At 52.9% G+C, this 20472-nt stretch overlaps 1 protein-coding gene across 1 annotated transcript in view; it reads left to right on the top strand.

Annotated features, from left to right (window-relative positions):
* The first annotated feature begins 7475 nt into the window (after positions 1-7475).
* The window catches only part of LOC127221080 (protein sidekick-2-like), a 146393-nt gene continuing 133396 nt past the window's right edge, over positions 7476-20472 (top strand). Inside the window, exon 1 of the mRNA XM_051182990.1 lies at positions 7476-7690. Within this exon, the coding sequence (XP_051038947.1) occupies positions 7618-7690 (73 nt within the window). The 5' untranslated portion in view covers positions 7476-7617. The remainder of the gene's footprint in view (positions 7691-20472) is intronic.

Here is a 20472-nt window from a genome sequence, read left to right as displayed (position 1 = left end):
GATAGCATCTGAGCATGAGAGATTGCCTTGATTATGTTAACTCATAGGAGAAGGCGCATACCAGGCAGACTGGAGACATGTCGTGGCTGGTGTAAAAATGGAGAAAGTGTGCTGAGCAGCCACAGGTGCCCATCCCTCTCTGTTTCCCAATTGTGGAGGTGATTGACCAGCTGCTTCTGCCTCCTGGAGGTACCCATTATGAGAGACCACCCTTGAACTGTAAGCTAGAGCAAACCCTTTCTCTCCTAAGTGGCTTTTGTCAGTATTTTATCATAGCAACAGGAAGAGAAACTGGGACATCACCTATGGAGGAAGGCACCTGAAGGTGTCATCTGCCTCCCCCACACACACCTGCACACAAACATGTATCTGAACACACAGAAGCATGGGTATACACACAGACATGCACATGTATGCCCTCCCCCCACCCCACACACACATAGATATCAGTAAAGAGAAAACTGGAGTGGGCAGTGTGTGTGTGTGTGTGTGTGTGTGTGTGTGTGTGTGTGTGCGTGCTTGCGTGTGTGTATTGGTCACCTGTGTGCGCACTTGGACTGGTAAGCCACGAGAGGACACAGAAGCCAGATGCCCACTGCTCTCCCCAAGCTGAACACTTTGAATATCTCCCTAGAGTAGGATTTCTCTTCCAGAGTGATTGGCAGCGAGGCCTCACTGATCAGGTACCATTTAAAAGACGTTGCTGCGAAGGCAACGGGGTGAGCCCCCTGGCCATTTGGAGGGAGGGCAGCGAGAGCACGCAATCACAAGGGTCAACAGGAGCAAAGTGCAGGGGCAGGCCTGCATGCAGCATGGCTGTACGGGGGCAAGCAGGTCAGCTCTGTGCTTGGAACTTTGATCAAAGGCGCTTGCCCTTTGAGGTGTAAGAAGCCAGCTCTGGTGGCCCCAAAGGGCAGATCCACTAGTTCGCTCTTGTTCTAAGCAGAGTAATGAAACCTCGCTTGAGTTAAAGTTTATCACTCTGAGTCTAAACGGTCCTCAATGATTCTAAATCTTCATCCAATTCAAAGATCAATGACCCAGCCCCCCCCCCCCAGGCAGGTTTCTCTGTGGTTTCATGCTCATGCACTTTATGGCAGACACATTAAAGACATCGTCGAAGAAAGCGACTCCCACTTTTGCTTTTGCTACTATCACCAAGTATGCTTTGATCCCAGACAGCTTCCTCCTCCTCTTGGGAGCTTTCGAAGCACATTTAGAGCGCCCTCTACTGTCCAGTGTTATTCAGCATCCTGCTGGGAGCCCACTATGGACATGAGACTCTCTGGCACCTGGTTGCAGGAACAGTCCTAGCTACAAACATAAATAAATAAAATAAAATAAAAACCCATATTTTCTCATGCACCCTCCTTCCGTCCCAGACTAGCCTACATTTAGCAGTTTCATTGTTTAAAAACCCTGTCTCTTGTGGTCTCTTGACCTCTATTTTCTCTGGCTTGCCTCTGGCTCCCAACCAACGGCCGTAGTTGTATTCCCACACTGCTGTCTGCACTGGGAGAATGTTCTCAGTCTCCGGCTCTTTTCCTGGAAAACGGGTGGATGCTAGTAGGAAAGAGTTGATGTCTTCCCCCAGAAGATCCATCCCATGGCTCAGAAGCCGGGGGGGGGGGCAAACTGTGTGGGGTGGGCTTAGGCCTTGTCATAGAGAGGCTAACGGTGCTGGCTTTCCCCCATATCAGACAGGGCCCTCTTAGTCCCTTTCTCCTAAGGGAAGGAAAGAAAACGTTAATGAGTAATTGAGAGGGCCTGTGTGAAGTTTGCACAAAATTCACAAAGCAGAGTTGTGAGTATGACAGTAAGGGCTGGGGGGGGGGGTACAGATGAAGTTGTGGGAGCAGGAGCAGGATGTGGACCTGTCCCTTTCCTCCCTCCCTTACTCCCCCTTCCCTCCCTGTAGTGGCACCTTGCCTTACCAGTGAATGTGTGGTGGTGGCCACACCCTTTGGGCGTGGTTTCAGGTGCAGACACCACCCATTATAAGGTAGAGGAGGGGCTGGCTTGTGCTCTCTTGGGTTTCAGAGAGCATCAGAGGACAGAGACTGCTTCTTCTGGGGCAGGAAGACCGAGGCGATTATTTACTCTTATCAGTGTAAGTGCTTCCCTAATAAATACCGGTTTATTATCCACCTTGAGTCTGCTAGACTCATTTAAACCCTGCCTTTACCTCCCTTTTCTACACCCTTTCTCCATTCATTCCTTCTTTCCTGTCTGTGGAAGCAGGGTCTCCTGTATACCAGACTAGCCTCAAACTTGTTAGGCAGCCAAGAATAACCTTGAGCTTTCCTTGCTCCTACATTCACCTTTTCCTGGTGGACCACCACGCCCAGATTATGCAGTGCTGGGAACTAAACCCAGGGCTTCATGCTTGCAAGGCATGCGTTCTGCCACCCAAGCCACATCAAGGAAGAGTGGGCATGATGCCTCAAGCCATTATGGAGACTGAGGCAGGAGGTTGCTAAAGTCTGAAGTCAACTTGGGCTACACAGCAAAACCCTGTCTCAGAAAAGAGAGGAGACCATGAGTTGTCCCTGCCTAATCAGCCAGGACCTTGATCTTGAACTTCCTGAGCCCCAGAACTGTGAGAAATAAGTATCTTCTGCTAGAGCCACACTGTCTGACAGGGATCCAGAACCTTCCTCTGTCTACGGGAGATTAATAACCACATCTATTGCCCTCCTTTCTTTATCTTCCAACTGACCAACAATGAATAAACTCCTACTCACAATTCACTAGAAGACTTAGGACTCAAATGAGAAATGTTTACACCTCTGCCATGCACATGTACTTGATCCCCAGCTGGTGGCGCTGTTTTGAAAGGTTGTAAAACCTTTGCAATTGTAGTGTCTTGCTGGGGGTAGGGGTGGGGATGAGGGCAGGGGTGGGCTTGAAGGTGATATGCTAGAAGCTCTCTCTCTCTCTTTCTGCTTGTGGATCTACCAAGACGTGAACAAGACATACCACAAGCTCCCATCACCACAGAGAAAGTCCTCTCAGCTTGCCACACCATCTCAGCCATGATGGATTGTCCTCCCTGATACTATGAGCTGAAGTAAGGGTTTCCTTTCTTAAGTTGCTTCCGGCAGGTATTTTGTCACAGTGATGAGAAAATTTACTAATATACCTATATTTCAAGGCAAGTATTTTCAGTTCCTTCAGGTAGGAAAACGATGCTCTTTTGAAGGTGCCTGCTCTGGTGATGGGGGGCTTCGGGGGCTGGGGCTGGGGCAGTCCACCCAACCCTGTCTACAGCACCCTGAGCGCTGATGGAGACAGAACTGTATACCAGGAAGGGGATGCTGAAACTTGGGAAGGATGCACAGTGTTTATAATTTTGCTCTGCAAATCCATAGCTTGGGGCCACTTCAGCCCTGACTCTTCTCTGTTCCCCTTCATTTCGCTTCTGGATCATGCAATGTCCCATTCTTGGGCTCCTGTTTCCACTTTCTCGACTCCAGCTGAACAGCCATGGGAGTGGGGGTCACAGCTGTGGGTGGAACCCTGTGACCGGAGCAGCAGCCACCCAAGGTGACAGTGGAAGATTCTGTCTGTGCCTCCAGGGTGTCCCCGCTGGTCCCCGACACCACTCAGTTCTGGTGGAGCACACAGACTGATCCTGTAACTGAACACTCTGTTCTAGCTCTGGTTACACTAGAGATTGAAATAGAAATTTTAAAAAAAAAATTACACAGTAACAACATCAAAAAGCTGACTCTGCCTGACCCATCCTGAGTTCTGGGCCTGTGGAAGGGGACAGATGCTGGGTCTGGTGTCTAATGCTGGCAGTAATGGAGAAGGTGACCCTGAGGTAGCAAAGATCTCCCCGCCACTTTCTGCCCCAGCCATCATCTTCCTCCTGGACAGAGCGGTATGACCCTCTGATAGGACATCTCCCCGGCAGGTAACACCCTCTCTCTAAGCATGTATGGTGAAGAGATAGTCCTGTGTTTCACGGATGCTTTCCTGAGAGGAAAACACACCCGTGAGAAGGTGTACCCCTGTGCAGAGGCCAGATGGCAGCCTCAGCTGTCAACCCCTGGTGCTGTACACCTTGTCTTTTTTAAGATTATATCACCAGGACCTGTCTTCCTCTCCCTAGCACTGGACTTACACATGAGCACCACCTGCCTGGTATTTTTGTGAGGTGGGTTCTGGGGGAGGGTAAAGCACTCAGGTCCTCCCGTTGGGAAGCCAAACGCTCTACCCAGGGAACTATCTTCCTAGCCCCTTTGAATCTTTCTAACTATTCCATGGTCACCAAGAATGAGAGTTTGGTGCAAGTGACTTTCCCAGAAAGGAGCTCCTCGAAAAGGGGCAAGCTTCCCACAGCAAAACTGATAAGAAGGAAACCACCTCCCTGGATTTGCATTGGCCAAAGCCCCAAAGCCTGAAGCCTCTCTCTATTCCAGATGGATGGCAGCTGATTGGCTGAGAGCTTCAGGTGAGGGCCTTCTCTTAACCAGGCAGGCATGGAAGACTGCCAATAAAGACCAGAGAACACCCTCCCCTTTCCTCAGCCCATCCTGGGAATAAAGCGTCTAGATTGGTAGGGATACACCTATGCAAAACGTTTGCTCTTAGGAAGAGCACAGGTGCTATTTGGGGCCAGAGCATCAGTCAGCTCAGACTCTTGCAGTTATGATCCTGGGCTCTGGACCCAAATGGAGGAATCCACCACGGTTTCAGGCGACTGGTACCCACATTAACTCCAGCCCAAGGGCACAGACAGCCTCTCAGCTGCTCGCTTGCTGGTTCAGAAGCAGTTGCTGCAAAACTGACTCTCAGGCCCCCTCTGTGAGCAAGCTGTGCAACAACACCCTAAAGAACAGCTGTTCCTGATGGACTGGGCAGAGCCTGAGCTCTCAAGTGTGCAGTTCGGAGTCTGGGGGATGGGGTGGGCAGGATCTGTGCTTCTCGGTGATGGGCGGAGCCTGACCACCCAGCAAGAGAAGAGCGCTGCCACATTGAGGCTGCCTGGCCCCAGAGTCACTCTTCACTCAAAAATCAGTCAGACAACAAACCTTGGGCCTGGACTGAGCACAAACAGGCAGGGAGAAAGAGGCAAAAACACTGTTTGAAGTGGACGAATGAAAAGCAGAAGAAAGGCAGGCTAGTTTTTCATCTGTTGTCACTAAACGCTCACAGCTGTTCTTCCAAGGCAGGTAAGGAGAGAACAGAAGAGCAACGAGATGTGTGCAGTGGCTGTGTCCATTGCACAACCCTGGGAGCAAGGAGGATGGGCCAGAGCCCTCAAAGTCAGTGAGATGCCTGAAGGGCAAAGACCAGAAAAAGGAAGACAGCAGGGGCGTGGCTCAGAAGAGTGGCCCGAAGGGATGAAGGGGAAAGCTGGCAAAGGTGAAGGGTCTCACTCCTTCCTTTTACAGACGAAATACTAAGTTTGCACGGCCGCCTTCTTCCAGAAGGCTCAGTGCCAGGGACTACAGTCTTTTAGGGAACCCATGGAAATGCTTTAATTTCTGTTAAAATCAGGGGAGAAATTAAATGAACTTTTAAATGAAAGAAAAGGTTTTAATATGTAGTAATATATTTGTTTTTATGCCAAAACGGCCGAAAATATTACTTTTAATATTTTCAGTGGAGGAAGGAGCCCACGGAGGTAGAGGCGACTGTCGCCTGTTGAGGGCAGTGGTTAAAGGGGTATTAACAGCTCCTGGGCTTCCCACGCAGGAAGGCACATTCTGCTGTCTTCCCTGGGTCACAAGCGAGGACGGACCCTCTGGCTCTCTCCATTGTGTCTCCACTGCTAAAGTGCCTTTAAAAGGGGAGCTCAGGAGAAGAGAGAAGAAACAAAAACTTCACTTTCTCAGCCTTCTGCGAGTCCCAGGCTTCTCCTTTATCTTGCTCTCCTTCCTGAACGGTTCCAGACTTTTTAAGAGTCTGACTGACCTGGGAAGGAAAAACTAGAATCAACCGACACACACATACACACATACACACATACACACATACACACATACACACATACACACATACACACACACACACACACACACACACACACACACACACACACACACACCCTTCCCAAACTGTCCTGCCCTGTCAAGTCAAGGGGTGTTGGGGACTCCGGCCTATGGAAGACCTGGATGAGGCCTTCCAGGGAGGGAGGGAGGGAGGAAGGGAGAGAAAGAGAGGGAGCGCTGAACCTGGGAGATCGGGCCGGAGAGAGAGCAGCACGCTCGCCGACCGTACTACTGCCCTCCGGTGGGTCCCGGAGTCGCCGGGAGCCCGCGGCCGCGCACACGGATTGGGTTTCTGCGGGGCTCGCTCCCGGGCCTGGCTCCGAGCCGCCGCCGCCCCCTCCCTGCGCGCAGGCTGCGCTCCAGTCGCGGCCACGGGGTAGCGCTCGGCCCCCCTCTCCGCGTCTCCGCCTCCGCCGCGCTCGTCCCCGGCTCCCGCTGCCCCCGCAGCTCCGGCTCGGCGCAGGCAGACTCTCAGGCTCGGCAGCAGAGCGGCTCTTAGGACGCTGAGCCCGGGCAGCCCAGGGCTCCGGGCTTCGCGAGCCAGCGGCTCCCGAGGTGGGCGAGCGACAGGCGCGGCCGAGGAGCCAGAAGGGCCGCGGAGACTCCGGTCCTCGCGCTGGGCGAAAACGCCGGGCGGCCGAGGCGGCGCGGAAACCCCGGAACCTGAGGCTGCCGGCCGAGCTTTTCCCGTGCGACTAGCGGGGAGCTCCAGGCGGGGCGCGGCGGAGAGCAGGACCTGCTGGTCTCCTCCACCAGATCGCCCGCAAGAGGCTCCGCACCCCGGGCGCTGGCTAGAACCCGGGCCGCCCAGCCGGGTACCGAAGCCGGGCATCCATCGCCGCCCGCAGCTGGCGCAGACATGGGCGCACGGGGCTGCGCGTCGGGCCGCGGGACCCGCAAAGTTTGCTAGCCTAATGGGCGCGGAGCTGAGGGCGAGCTCGGCACCAAAGCCCCCAGGGAGGTACCCCGATATCTCTTAATTGGGCGCGAGGACCGCGGAGCTAAGAAGGGTGGCTCGGTCCAGCCAGGTGCCGCCTGCAAAGTTAGAAGAAAACTTTGGCTCCAGGGAGACTCGGACCGTTATGCTAACCGCGCCCCCCGAACCCGGGGCCCCCTCTGAAAGACACTCAGCACCCGCGCCTGCTGCTGCGTTCTGCTCGCATCCAGTCCCGGGGGCAGGGCGCCTGGAACCACGGTGACTACGTCGGCCAGGGAGAACCCAACCAGGGGGCGGGGAGGGGCGGGAGGCGGGCAACGTGGCCATCGGGAGGAAGTTTCCTGAAGTTGTCCTCTCATTCGGGAGCTCGGCCAGCAACCAGGCCGGATCGCAGGGGTCGCTCTGCCTGCGAGAAGTAGTGGGAGTCAGAGTGCCTAAGAGATGCAGGCGCCTCGACTTTGAAAGGAGACTTGGCCTCTTTCTGCTCTCCCCTCGCCTTGCGGAGCAGCCAGCGCAGAAGAAGAAGAAGCTTTAGGGTCGCCAGCGCGGTCCCTCCGGGCATAACGTCCCGGGCTCGGCCACACAGTCTCCTGGGACGAAGGCGCGGGGTACCAGGACCCCACAGGATTATAAAGCAAGTGGCAACGAGGGTGCACCTTAGAGGACCCCTCAGCCAGGATGGCCAGCATGCGGAGGCTGCTGATCTGGACTCTACTGGCCCTGCATAGGATCCACTCGGCCGGAGCCCAAGGTACAGTACGGGTGACTCTCTCCACGTGGGACTGGGGAACGGGTTCTGTTGGGCTGGAAAAGGGTGCCCCCTAAGACGCCATGCTTAGCCCAGGCTGAGCCATCTCCTGGGATTCTCAACACTCCCTCCTTCGACTTTTGGGGCTCTCTTTGGGGCGGGGCAGTGTCTTCTGGCCTTTCTTGGTTGGGATAGTGAGGTCGCTGGGAGGAGGGAGGAGAGGGGGGTGTGTGGAGACGCACCTAAGGTGTGATGGCAGGGGGTTTCGTGGGTGTCCTCTGGCCGCGATAGGAGGGGCGCGTCACCCCATGTCCTGGCTTCACTGAACTCCCTACGCTCTGGGTCCTGTTCAGCGTCCTAAAGGAAAGGCGAGACCGCGTCAGGCAAGCACTGGGTGCCCCGGGGCGAGAAGATGGGGCAGGCAGAAGCAAGGAAGAAGCAGTAATGGGACTCGGGTGCCTGCTTGGTTTCCCCTCAAGAGCAGTCACTCTGTTTGGCCACGTATGGGAGCCCGCGCCTAGCTGCCTGGCCGGCGTGTTGGCGGCTTGGGCCTGGAGAGGAGCGGTGGGGATAGCGGCAGACCTAACCCACTCTCCAGACACACCCAGCGGGCAGCCCCTGGCTCCAGCTCCCACAGCTAGCTGGATGTTGGGCCACTGCTGCTTTGATCTAGGGCTGGTTGCCCAGAGCAGCCAGGCTGGCGGTGAAGGGGCTAGTGGGTGTGGAGTGGGTGTGTTTGAAAGGAGGTGTGATGGGGCTGTCTCTCCCTGCCTCCTGCGGCGGATGCCTAGCAGTCTCCCGGGTCCCCTGGAGGGTCGTGGTAGGGTAGGGCGGCTGCACAGGAGCTGTCTTGCGTTTGGGGTTCGAGGATCCAGGTGGTGGTGGCAGCGGTGGCCGAGCGGCGCCTGCTGGGGGCAGAGGGAGAAGACTGAAACCCCAGAATCGCCGTTTTTGGCCTTAGATTTCTGTTGGTTTTCCGGACTCACAGGGAAGCCAGACCTACCCAAGAACCAGGCTGGGAGAGACTGGGGTGGAGGCACTGCAACCCCCCTACAGAGCCTTTCTCCACATCTGGGGTCCCAGAGCCTAGGAAAGAAGGGACCCCCACTGTGCCTCGAGTCAGGCAATCATCAGAGCCAACATAGGAGATAAAAATGATCGGTTGTGTCTCGAAGGGTTGAGGGGGAAGGCTTTACACGGCAATTTAGGTAAAAAGCACTTCGAAATTTTCTAACGAGCTCCATAAATGTAAGGCAATAAAAGTTATTATTTTTATAGTCACTGTAAAACCTTCCAGTAGGCAGGGACCTCAGAGGTCATCACATTCTAGTAGCCTTTTAACAGATGGGGAAACTGAGGCCCTTTGCAATGAACCACCGACTTGCCCAAGACCACTCTGATATGTGGGCGGGAGTTCGGAGCCTGGCTCTGCTACCAGGACCCCTTGTAGCTGGGGCCTCTTGTCTAGGGTGAGATTTGGTGGAGGCCCAGGGCAGTGGCCCTGGCAGAGTGGTCCGTCCTCCACTCTGGGTACCTGGTGAGTTTGTTTTGGGATGGCCATAGAGAGGTTTCTAAGGGGGTAGGTAGCAAGGTGAGGGACCTTCTAGCCCACTTCTGTGCAGTCTCCCACCAGGACCAAGCCCTGGAGGAGTTTCCAGGACACCTTCTTTCAGTGTCCTCATGTCCCACCCACCTCCCCCCCCCCCTGAGGCCAAGATGTTAGTGTCCACTGACGTTCTGGCCTCCCAGAGGAGCTCCAGCATCCTGTGGGGGTCATAGAAGCCCTTTCCTGGCAGTTGCTCTGTCTCCCCCCACTCCTGCTCGCTGTTTTCTCTTAATGGGGTGGGAGGGGTGCCCAGGCCCCTTCTGCTCTGACCATGCTCTCTGGCTCTAAGGATGTTTGCCAGCACTCCTTCCATTTGTCTCCCTGCAGAGGATTATGGGAAGACAATCGCTGAACTCTACGTTGGAGGCAATGCTGGGTTTGCCGCCTTAGGGGTGAGGTTAGGGCGCAGGGTCATTATTTTATTTTATTTTATCTGCTTTGAAGCATTAGTCCTTTGAGGACAGTTAAAACGGCCAGCACCGCCTCTGAGCCCACGAGGTCCATTCTGCAGACGTGACACACACGGACACCCAGCAGCTGCTCCTCCTCTGAGACAAGTGCCCAGTGGCCCCTACTGTGGGATACTATGGAGATTTTTTTCCAGGTGCTGGACTAAAGCTACATTACCTAGTTGTACTAAAAACTATCACTTGGCCATTTCTCCCAAAAATCGATCTTACATCATCTCTGCTCCTTTCCCAGACAAAATGCAATGATAGTATAGAGAGAACTATCGTTCCCAAACCAGGAAGCAATGGTTTTCATGATCTGGTAAAGGCAGCTGCACAGACATTTCTGCAAGACTCTTAGCCACTGGAAGCCTCACTCAGTTTCCATGTCCATACTTTGGGAATACCATCTCCCTCTTTGCATACTTGACATGGTTACAACTATTCAAGGGAGAGGCCCCAGCAAGTCCTTTACACACAGGAGCTGGAAACTTCCTTCTGTGACCACCTTCTTATTTCCTGGAGTGGCCCTCAATGCTCTGAGCACCCAGGAGCGAGTCACATGTAGCTTTCCACCATTCTTCAGGAGCTGGGGTTGGAAGGCCTTGGTGAGCCTGACAGCCTGCATTTTACAGAGTGCTTTGGAGGCTTTTCATGTGCTGTGAGCTCGGCCATTGCTAGAAGGCATCCTGGTCTGCCCAAGCAGCAGGAAGAGGGCAGGAGCTGCCAAAGCAGTCATTCTAGCAGGTTCTTTTTCAAAAGAATTGCACCTGGGGGGGAAACAAGAGGACACTGCAACTGAATGATCCAGACTGTGGGGAAACCCTGACGGAGGCCTGGAAACGCCAATCCGGAAGCTCCTGGAGGGCCCCAAAGGGAGAAAGTTTAGTGCTGGGAGCTAATCACGATAAAAGCCAAACAGCACACGGGGGAATGGGATGAATGTTTAATTACATGGTGTGGCTAAGCTGTAATTATTAATTACTGACAGCAAAAAATAACTTATTGATCAGGGCCTCTTGCTAATTACCAGGAGGCCCCAGAGTCATGCTTGCCTGGGGCTCAGCTGTCAGAAGCTGCACACAGCAAGCGTGTGGCGTAGGAAATGGTCCTGCTTCTGCTTCTTTCTCCCTATCCCCTTCTCTTCTACCCACGTCTCTCTCACCCTGAGTACCTCTTGACGTCAGCTGGGAGGGTCTGGAACATTGACATATGGTGAAGTGAGCGATGGGGTTGGGTTCTTGCTACCAGTGGCTACAGAAGTCCCCTTTTTTGGGGCGGGGTCACTCGGGACCCCAGAGCCGGAGGCCATATCATGCAGGCAGCATGTACCTGCTGGGGGAATTCTCTCATGCACTGTTTGGCAAATACCTATCGACCACCTCTCCCCCATGTCCTCTACTGGGAGGCTGGAGTAGGGGCCAGCAACCTCATTCCATCAGGGAAAGGGGGCTGGGAAGGAGGCCAAATCCTTTACAGCAGACCTGCATTTAAGTGGGACCTCAGCTTTAAGATGGTGTGTTAAGCTGTATATTGGAACGTATTTGACCTTGTTTCCTAGGACCCAGTCAGATGTAAGCAAAGGAGAGAGGAAATGGGACTGTCTCCTCTCCTTGGGGTTCAAAGAATACCCGGGGAGTTATCCGAAGCTGCCCTCTGCCTACAAATCTAGGATTAGCGGCCCTGTGGTCAGCTTCCATACCCTCAGTGATGGAGGGCTCACTACCTTATACCAGCTGGCTGTTAGACATTGCCTCATGCATGTTGATGAAGGAATTGGCTAGTACATTGTTGGTTACCCTAGAACTTAATGGGTTCCCTGCTTGGCAGGAAGCCCATTTCCTGACTCTTGGCCCCTTGGGGAGTGGGGAGCTGGAGCTGGAATTGACATTGGGTCGCTGAGCGGCTGTGGGTTATCCACTTTAGATTCCCCATCCCCAGTACATTTGTGCAAAGGCCCCTGGAGCTCCCTGAGTGGTAAGAATTAGTCATTGTAATTTGGGGCCTTGGGATGCCAATAGCAACAAATGGGCCAGCAGCAGAGCGGTCTACTGCCTGTAATGGAAAGGAAAACAAGCCAGTTGCCGAGACATCCCTGGTTACATACTGCTTACCAGCCCCTGCTGTCCATATGCTGGGAAGAGACAGAGCCAGGGAGGCTTGCTGGAGTGTGAACCAGGCTATGACTGAGCCAGGAGCCTGGCAAAGCCCTCCTGATGTGGGGGAGTCCCCAGCTTGGGTCTGCCCCTTCAGCCCCCACTTCTGTCACAGCGTGATACTGAACTGAGCCTGCTTCCTCATCTCTGAGGTGAGGGGATGAAGTGCACCATCTAGCTAGCTGCTTGTGGTGGGTTTGGGTGGTGAAGTAAGATTATCCAGAGAACCTTGTAGATGCTCTTGATAAACCGCAGAGGCTTTGCATGCTCTGATCACATGGCTACACAGATGGCCGAGTCCCTCCCTCACCATGTCATCTCCACGCATTCCCTCACGTATCTGTCTGTACAGACCCACCTGTTCTCCTGAGAGGGCTCAGTGAGCCAACCTCTAACTCTCTCTAGCGTTTGTGTAGTTACTTTCTGACTGCTACTTTCCTCAGGACCCTCGCTGACGTCCCTTGCCCGTGTCTGCCCACCTGTGCTGCGGCATCTCAGAGCAGGCACTGCTGTCTCTCTGTCCTTCCTTCTTCAGAGCATCTGCCCCCCATTGCATTGGCATGCTGCACAGTCTTTCTCTCTTGTGTTTTTCCGAATGCCCAGCCTCAGTGGCAGTGCCTGGTGCACAGAGGCTCAACAAATATGAATGAATGAATCAATCAATCAGTCGACGAACCAATGAATCAATGATGCTTCCTCTTGCCACCTGGCCCTGTCCACATCTCCAGCTTCCAGTCTCGAACAGATAACTGCCTTCTAAAGTGTCTGTGGTCTCCTTTGTTCTGTGGAGACCCTCCTTGTACCAAGCAGCAGAACATGCCAGACTAAGAGTGTGACCCCAACAGTTGTAGCCTCTGATGGCGGCACCACCAAGCTGCCACTGAGGGAGGATCCTGCTCAGAAGTTCTGGTACTCCTCTCCCAGCCATTCTTGGCGCTGGCCCTGATGGAGAAGCTGCCTCTAGCAGCCTCCCTAGCCTTGGTGTTCCTACTGGGTCCCTGCCAGCTGCCCTTTCCTCTTCATGGGGAGCAGGAGTAGAGGGGAGGGCGAAAAATTTGTGGTGATGCCTACCTGTACATAGATGCACTGTATGTAATACGCAGGATCCTGTAGAGGGGAGAAGACAGGACAAGCCACATCAACATCCAAAGACATGAGTCCCTCTTTAGACAGCCATTGGCCAGCATAGACTATGGCTTCACCCAATGCCAAGGGAGAAAAGTAGAGGAACTTAGCAAAGCTAACTGCCCAGGTGCTCTCGCTCAGGCATCAAACTGGCAACATGACCCCAGGATTCTATGATCTTAGTGTGTGTCTTCATGCCATTGCCCTGGGCTGCCCCTTGGCATCTTCTACCATCTTCTCAGTGAGACTCAACTGTTGGCCCGGGAGATGCTCAGCTGTGCTGTTGGGAGACAGTACTGGTCTGAGGAGGGCAGCAGAGCTTAAAACAGCTTTGGGTCTCCTCCTCCTCCTCTTCCTTACCCCCCTCCTCTCCTCCTCTCTTCCTCCTCATCTCTTCTACCCTCTCTTTTTTCTCTTCCTCTTGGTTTTGGCCTCCACCGCTGTTGTATTCTCACAAGGCTTGAGCTTGGCAGAATTCAGAATGTCTTCTCTCCCCCTTCCTGCCATCCCCTGCCTGAGGCATCCCAGAGCTGTTGGAGAAGCCTTCCTCAGCTCTCTTGACATTCTGATGACTGGCTCGCCAGTGACCAAGCCCCACAGGAACTTCCCAAATGGAACAGGGTTTGGGATGGGGGGGGGGGGAATGAGGCAAGAAAGGCAACTAAAATCTGATGCCAACTAGGAAGCGATTAGTGGCCCAAAGGGGCCATGAAATTTTGATGCCGTGATCATCCAGGGAGAAGGAAATATTACTGGCATGCAGCTCACACAGGGAACTGAGTTGCTGTGGTGGACATGGGGACTCCTGAGGGGCTGTTGGAGTCTGGACCCTGAGAAACTCTCTGGGCAACACTAGAGATGCAGACCAGGGAGGCCATCGATGCATAATTTAGAATCCAGGTGACAGGAGGGATTATGGCCGAGCGCCCGAATGCTCTGATTGCCACTGCATAGCATGAGCTCATGTTATGAGTTAAGCCAGATTCCCCAGGCCTTTTAAAACTGTAGCCACCAATGCAGCTTGAAACATCAGAGGCCCAGCTAGGACAGCACAGACTGCTGGGCAGCCTCAATCACGGGCAAATCCCTGGGTCCCTACTTCTCATTTACTACTGGGTGACCTTGGACTGTATGTGCCTCAATTTCTTTATTCATAATGTGGGAATAACAGTTCTGTCTGTTTCATTGGCTGTGACAGGGGTTAACAAGGTAGGCTAAGCTCTTAGGACACTTGTCACTCACTGTACAGTCAGCTCTAAATACGTGTTGTTACAACATTACTGCTTTGTCATCTTGGTAGAAGACAAACAACATAAACTTTGGGCCTGAGATTAAGCAGGTACCCTGACTCCAAAGACTTCTGCCTCTTCTTCCCTTCACAAGCCTCCAGTGGCGTCTGAACTCTGCACCGGGTGTTTATTAGGTTAAGATACTCACTGTCTCTAGCTGCAAATGCAAACATGCCCCCAGAAAGCCTACACAGAGAGTTGTTCTCAGCTGTGCAAACTTCAGGGTGCATGTTTTCACTAGATCCTTTTATAAAATGTCAAGTTGATATGGGTGGCTCTCCAGTCCAACCTGTGAAGGAGAGTGACAAAAAAAATGTTAACATTGTTAGCATCCAATTCAGAAGCATTCAGAAACCTGCCGAGATCACCTGATTTGGGAGAAAGAGATGATGACAAACAAATGCCACGCCCTGGGTTTGATTCCCAGTACTGCTGGAAGACAGACAGACAGACACTCACACACACACACACACACACACACACACACACACACACACACACACACACGGAGCGGGAGGGGAGAAGGGAATGAGGGGAGGGGATGAGAGACTATGAATGTAGGTCAGCTGTTTCCCAGGGCACTGCCTTTGATCTGGGCAAGGTGGCCCCCTCAGACACTACGCCACACCGCTTCAGACCTACACGTCAAGGGGATTTGAAAACAGTCTCCTGTGTGGCTTTTCAGGCACAGGGGCTGGGCAGGGGATACACCCTACGAGGGCCTCCCCCTCTCTCTAAGGAAAGCCCAGGCTCCCTCAGTTCTCCGCGTGCTCACCCACAGGTTCTGAGTGCAGAGACCCCCAGGTGTCACCCACCATCCAACGCCTCCCTTCCCTGTCCCTATGTGCGTGCTCTAATCCGAGTCTAGGCTGCCCTCCCCAGCAAGGGGCCTGTGAGCGCCTATCCCTTCCAGCCTCACTTACAGACTCTCAGTCTCCTCCATTAACCCAGATCCTATTTGCCCCCCCCAAAGTCTCATGTGAAGCCACCACTGAACCTAGCTAAAGCACAGGCCTCAAAATCCCCTCTCTCAAGACAACCACAGGCTAGGTGTTCCGTCTGCTCAAAGGTCCCTCAGACTGGGATCTCATCATTTCTAGATGCCTGCAGGCTGGGTGCCCTGAGAGGTCAGGGTACTCTGTCCCCTCAGGATGCCTAACTAGCTAGATGCTCTGTCCTCTCAGAACACCCAGACATTGGTACCCTACCCTCTCTGGATGCCCATGTCCTGGGCTCCCTGTCCTATTGGGCCTACAGACAGGATATCCCTGCAGGATATCTGCAGACTAGATAACCCATCCGCCTCAGAATGTCCATGGGCTGGATGCCTCCTTCCTTTAAGGAGCTCATGGGCAGGATACCCCATCCTCTTTGGCCTTATTGATACTGACTGATCCTGGTGTGTGTGTGTGTGTGTGTGTGTCTGACTTCTTTAATTACAAACTCCTTGAGTCTAGATAATAACACTTCATCAACAAGGATGGAGGTATTAGACATCAATTACTTTCCCCAATTAATAAACTTAACCCTTTAAAGAGCAAGCCATGAGAGTTCATGAAGCCAGAGAGAAGAAAGCAAGTTGATAACACCAGAGGCCACCAGCAAGAGTCTCACTGGGTCCTTCTGGATCTGGACCCCTGTGGCTAAAGAGTCCACACCGGGAGGGCGTGGGAGCACTGGTAGCTCTTCCAAAGATGACTGTCATGGTTGAAGAGGGTGGGCACTGCCGACGTGGATCGGGCTGAATGACCCAAGTCGACTGCCCATCCACATAACGTTTTCTCTTCTACTATAGATATAGGATATCTGAATTCCATTTGCACACTCAGAGAATGATTCAAAGCCAGATGATACCTGCTAAGATGTATAGTGTATCTTCCCCCATGACTTCCTTGGACCTCTGGAGGGACATGGGAAAAAACCCAAATGAGATGATTTCTTGGGCCATGTCTTCCAGAAAAATTCTAAGGTACCTGACATATGTATTCCAGCCATTCTCGTTTAAAGTTTTCTGTAACCTTGAGTCACACAGTTGGCTGGGGCTGTGAGAGCCACCTTCCAGGACTGGTCTACGATGATGGTTTTGAGGGCAGGCAGGCAGAGTGAGGGTTGCATCAAGCTGTCATCCCTGTCAGGTGTCCCTGCCATTGAGCTCATAAGTGACTCTGGACTCCTCAGCTTCGGCAGGTCAGCTCCAGGCCACTAGGGGCGTGTCTCCTGGCCCCTCCTTCCTCATTTTGATTGAGACTGAACAAACCCTTCAGCAGCATTGTTACAGAAGTCTTGGAGCCAAACCATGAGGCCTGCAGACTCTCCTTAGGGACAGAGACCTCAAGACACTTTGGTGTTATTTCGTTTTCTCGTTGCTATAACAAAACGCTCAATGGATAAAACTTAAGGAAGGGGTTGTTTGGGCTCGCAGTTTGAGGATACAGTCTGTTGTGGTGGAGACCTCGCAGCAACGGGTCACATTGTGTCCGCAGTCGGGAATGCTGGTGCTCAGCTCCTTTCATCCCATGGAATGGTGCTCCCTCATTCAGAGTGGGTCTTCCCTGTCCACTTTCTGCAAACATCCTCATGGGAATCCCAGAGGAGCAATTCCTAGCTAAATCCAAACCCAGTCAAGATAGTGATGAAAATGAACCTTGACAGGGGTATGAGTGTCTTCCAGAAGAGCTGAGGCCACCAGGGGATGCTGACCTGGAAGCAGCTGACCTTTGTGCATTGTCTTTCCTCTAAGTCAAGTGACCTTACTAAGTGACCAACTGTGCTAGCAACATTAATATTTCCTAACCCACTTCCTTTTTGGTCTGGGTGAAGGGCAAATGGCATGTCTATGAATGTTAACTCACATAAATTTGAGGTTTTATAAAAAGATCAGTAAAAAATAGTCACCCTAAGACCTGCATAGCTGATAACAGCCCAATAGGTAGTTTCTCCACAGCATGTTTGAATTTATCTTCTAGAAAAGACAGACTTCTAGCAGAGCACCATCATCACTGTAGTTTCTTCTCTGTGGCAGCTCTGGGCACTGAGCTCTGCCTGGAAAGCCAGCACTAGCTAAGTGCTTTTAACACGATTCTGCCATGCTCCTGGTGTGTGTGTGTGTGTGTGTGTGTGTGTGTGTGTGTGTGTGTGTGTGAACATGGGTGTGGATGCTTGTACAGGTACATGCTCACATGTATGTATGCATATTCATATGGGTGTGTTTGCACATATGTGTGCATCTAGGTTCCTATGGGTGCACAAGTATATGCATATGTGTTCACATGGGTGCATGTGCAAATATGTTTGCATGCATGTAGAAGCCAGACATCAACCTTAGGTAGTGTTTCTCGGGAGCTGTCCATCTTCTGTTTTGAGACAGGCCTAGACCTCACCCATTTAGCTAGGCTGGCTGACCAGTGAGCCCAGAAGATTCACCTGTCTCTGCTTCCTGGGAATTGAGATTACAAGTATGTGCCACTGTGCCAAGCTTTTTCATCTGGGCTTCTAGGGATTGAGCTCAGGTCCTCACATTTGCAAGGCATGTACTTTACCAACTGAGCTATTTTTCCAGCCTGATCTCCTCCTGACTTTGCTGGATATTCTGTGCTTTAGGAACCATACCCCTAGAATATCAGTCAAGGCTCCCACCTGGCAGCCAGCCTGGCCAGCACCATTGTTTGTCTCTTGCTGCCCTGGCACAAGGTCCCAGAAGCCAGAAAGTGGCAAGTCTGTGCCCAGAGTTCATGCCTACTGTCCATCATCCCCGTGGTCTCTTCTCCCTGGGCAGCATGGAGAGATGCTTGGCATTATGACTTCTTGGTTCAGAGTCCTCTCTTCTTTCCTGGGTGTGGTCCCTACATCCGGGAGTTGGCAGATGGGCAGTCTCAGGCCAGGCTGCCAGGGAGGGCCAGGGGAGTTCCTCATTAGCTCTGCTCCAAGCTCATTATCAGTCTGCACATCACTGGGTGAGAAATGGCTGTCGTCAGGACAGTAATAAATACACGCCTGTCAGGGTTGATGTGATTGGAGTAATGAAGAGCGAGCAGCCACTCAGAGAAGGATGCTGCAGGCTGGGGCTTCAGGTGGCCTGAGAATTCTGTCCACCACCCATCCCCCTGACCTAAGAAGCAGAGGGCTGTTGCAAGAGGAGGGGGAAGGAAAAGGGAGGCATTGGCATTAAATGTCTTTCTCCTAAAACTGCTAAATGAGGAACTTAGAAAGTTCTGGAAGTTGTCAGGTAAAAGGGAGGTGGTAGAACACCAGGAAGAGAGGAGCAGGGTGCTCAGGCCCCCACCCTCAGCCCTTTCCCTGAGCAGAGGCAAACAGGACCAGCCATTGGATAGTAGTACTTTTGATGGCTCAGCCTCCCTCTCTAGCCCTGGTTCTCGAGCAGCCTGCAGGAAGGCGTGGGGGTAACACAAGGCCTATTGTACACACCACCCGGCCTGCCACCTTGCCTGCAATGTTAGAATGCATTGTGTCTCCAGGAACTTGGAATGCCCAGCACTGAGTGTGGGGAACAAGCTTCCAGTTCAGCCACTCTCCCTCTCTTCTAGGGAAGAACCTTGGGGCACTGGGCTGAGTCCAGACAGGACCAGGCTGAGCCTCCTAGACTCTGACAGGGAGCGAGGAAGAGAGGGAGCTCAGACTTGTTATGATGCCAGGTCCTGGGGAACAGGCAGGATGCTGGGGTGGGGAGAATAACTGTGTTATTTTCTCTGCTGCCTCAAGAACCACCTGTCTGGTATGGATTGAGGGTGGCCAGGAGTGGGGGTTCACTTGGAGGCCTTATTCAGATGCAGACCCATCCCTAGAGCTTCGAAACCAGCCGGTCCTAGTCAGGGCCTAAAACTCTGCATATTTAACAAGTTCCCAGCTGACACAGGTGCTGGTCCAGGAACCACACTCTGAAGGTGCCTAGAGTGGAAATTTGACCAGAGCAGGGATGTCCTGGCTGTGACCGGACTCAGTGCCCTCTATCCAGGGGGACTGAGCCACAGGGCTGGGCTTGCTAACACCTGGGCTCGAAGGCGTGTGGCCTTGTTCTCTAGGAGAGATGCCACTCGGTCTTCTCATTTCCTCAGAAAGCTCTCGCTCTTGATGTCAGAGTTAGTCAGCTTTCCGCTGCTGCGACAGAGTACCCGAACCAACTGGAAAAAGGTTGACTTGGGAGCCTGGCTTTGGAGGGTTAGTCCAAGGTGCTTTTCCGTGGGAGAACAGTACAAGCTAAGGATAGCACGAGGCGGAGGAGGAGGCTGCTCACCACTTTGTGTCTGGGAAGGGAGAAAGAGGAAGGGGACACTGACCCAATATCCCCAAAGACACAGCCCAGTCACTTCACTTCCTTCCATTAGGGTCCCTTCACTGCGTGTGCGTGCGTGCGTGTGCATGTGCGTGCGCGTGCATGTGAAAGCATGCATCTTGCTGTAGACCCAACATGACTCTCCTGAGATGATGGAAAACAAAAGCTATTTGTTCTTCAAGTGTCCTCCAAATGCCTGCTGTGTGCAACATGTGGGTCCCAGCAAAGGCTCTGGCAAGTTCCTGGCATCGGGCATGCCAGTGGCATTTGGGATGGCATTAGAGGCACTCCGTGCAGGTAGAAGCCATGTGATTTCGGGGCACATAGGGGTGGCCTGATAATGCTGCCCAGAAGGGAGGGGTGGGAAGTGAGTTATGGAGGGTGGGACACCCCTATTTCCCTGCAATATTGTTGGACTTCCCTTCACTCTTATCTGTTTCCAGGTGGGTACAGCGGGCTGTGAATATGCACCTTGTGACCTTTCCCTACTGAGATGATACTGTTCTTGACCTCAGGGGCTCCCTTATTGCTTGCCTCCCTCCAGACACCCTGGCTGCATGTTGTAGAAACCACGCAAGCTTTAAGATAGACATGGCAAATGAAAGCCAGGCAAATTGCCCTGCTGTATATGTATGACAAGCAAATGCGTAGGGGGAGTTGCAGCTTCCTCTGCACCCTCCTCCTTTGTTCCTAGGTCCCTAGAGCCTCCTCAAAGGGCAGTGGGTGTGCTCACCATGCAGCCAATTCACGAAGACCAGGTTACAAAGGGCATCCTCAGTTCTAGAAGAAAGTGTGGAGCTGAGAGAGAAATGAGGGTTCTGGGTTTCTGGGTCTCCCTCTCTTTGCAGCATCTGGTCCTCTAGTTGGGAA

This window comes from Phodopus roborovskii, unplaced genomic scaffold (genome assembly GCF_943737965.1).
Source record: "Phodopus roborovskii unplaced genomic scaffold, PHOROB, whole genome shotgun sequence".
Classification (NCBI taxonomy): domain Eukaryota; kingdom Metazoa; phylum Chordata; class Mammalia; order Rodentia; family Cricetidae; genus Phodopus; species Phodopus roborovskii.
This window is presented reverse-complemented; position numbering and strand designations above follow the sequence as displayed.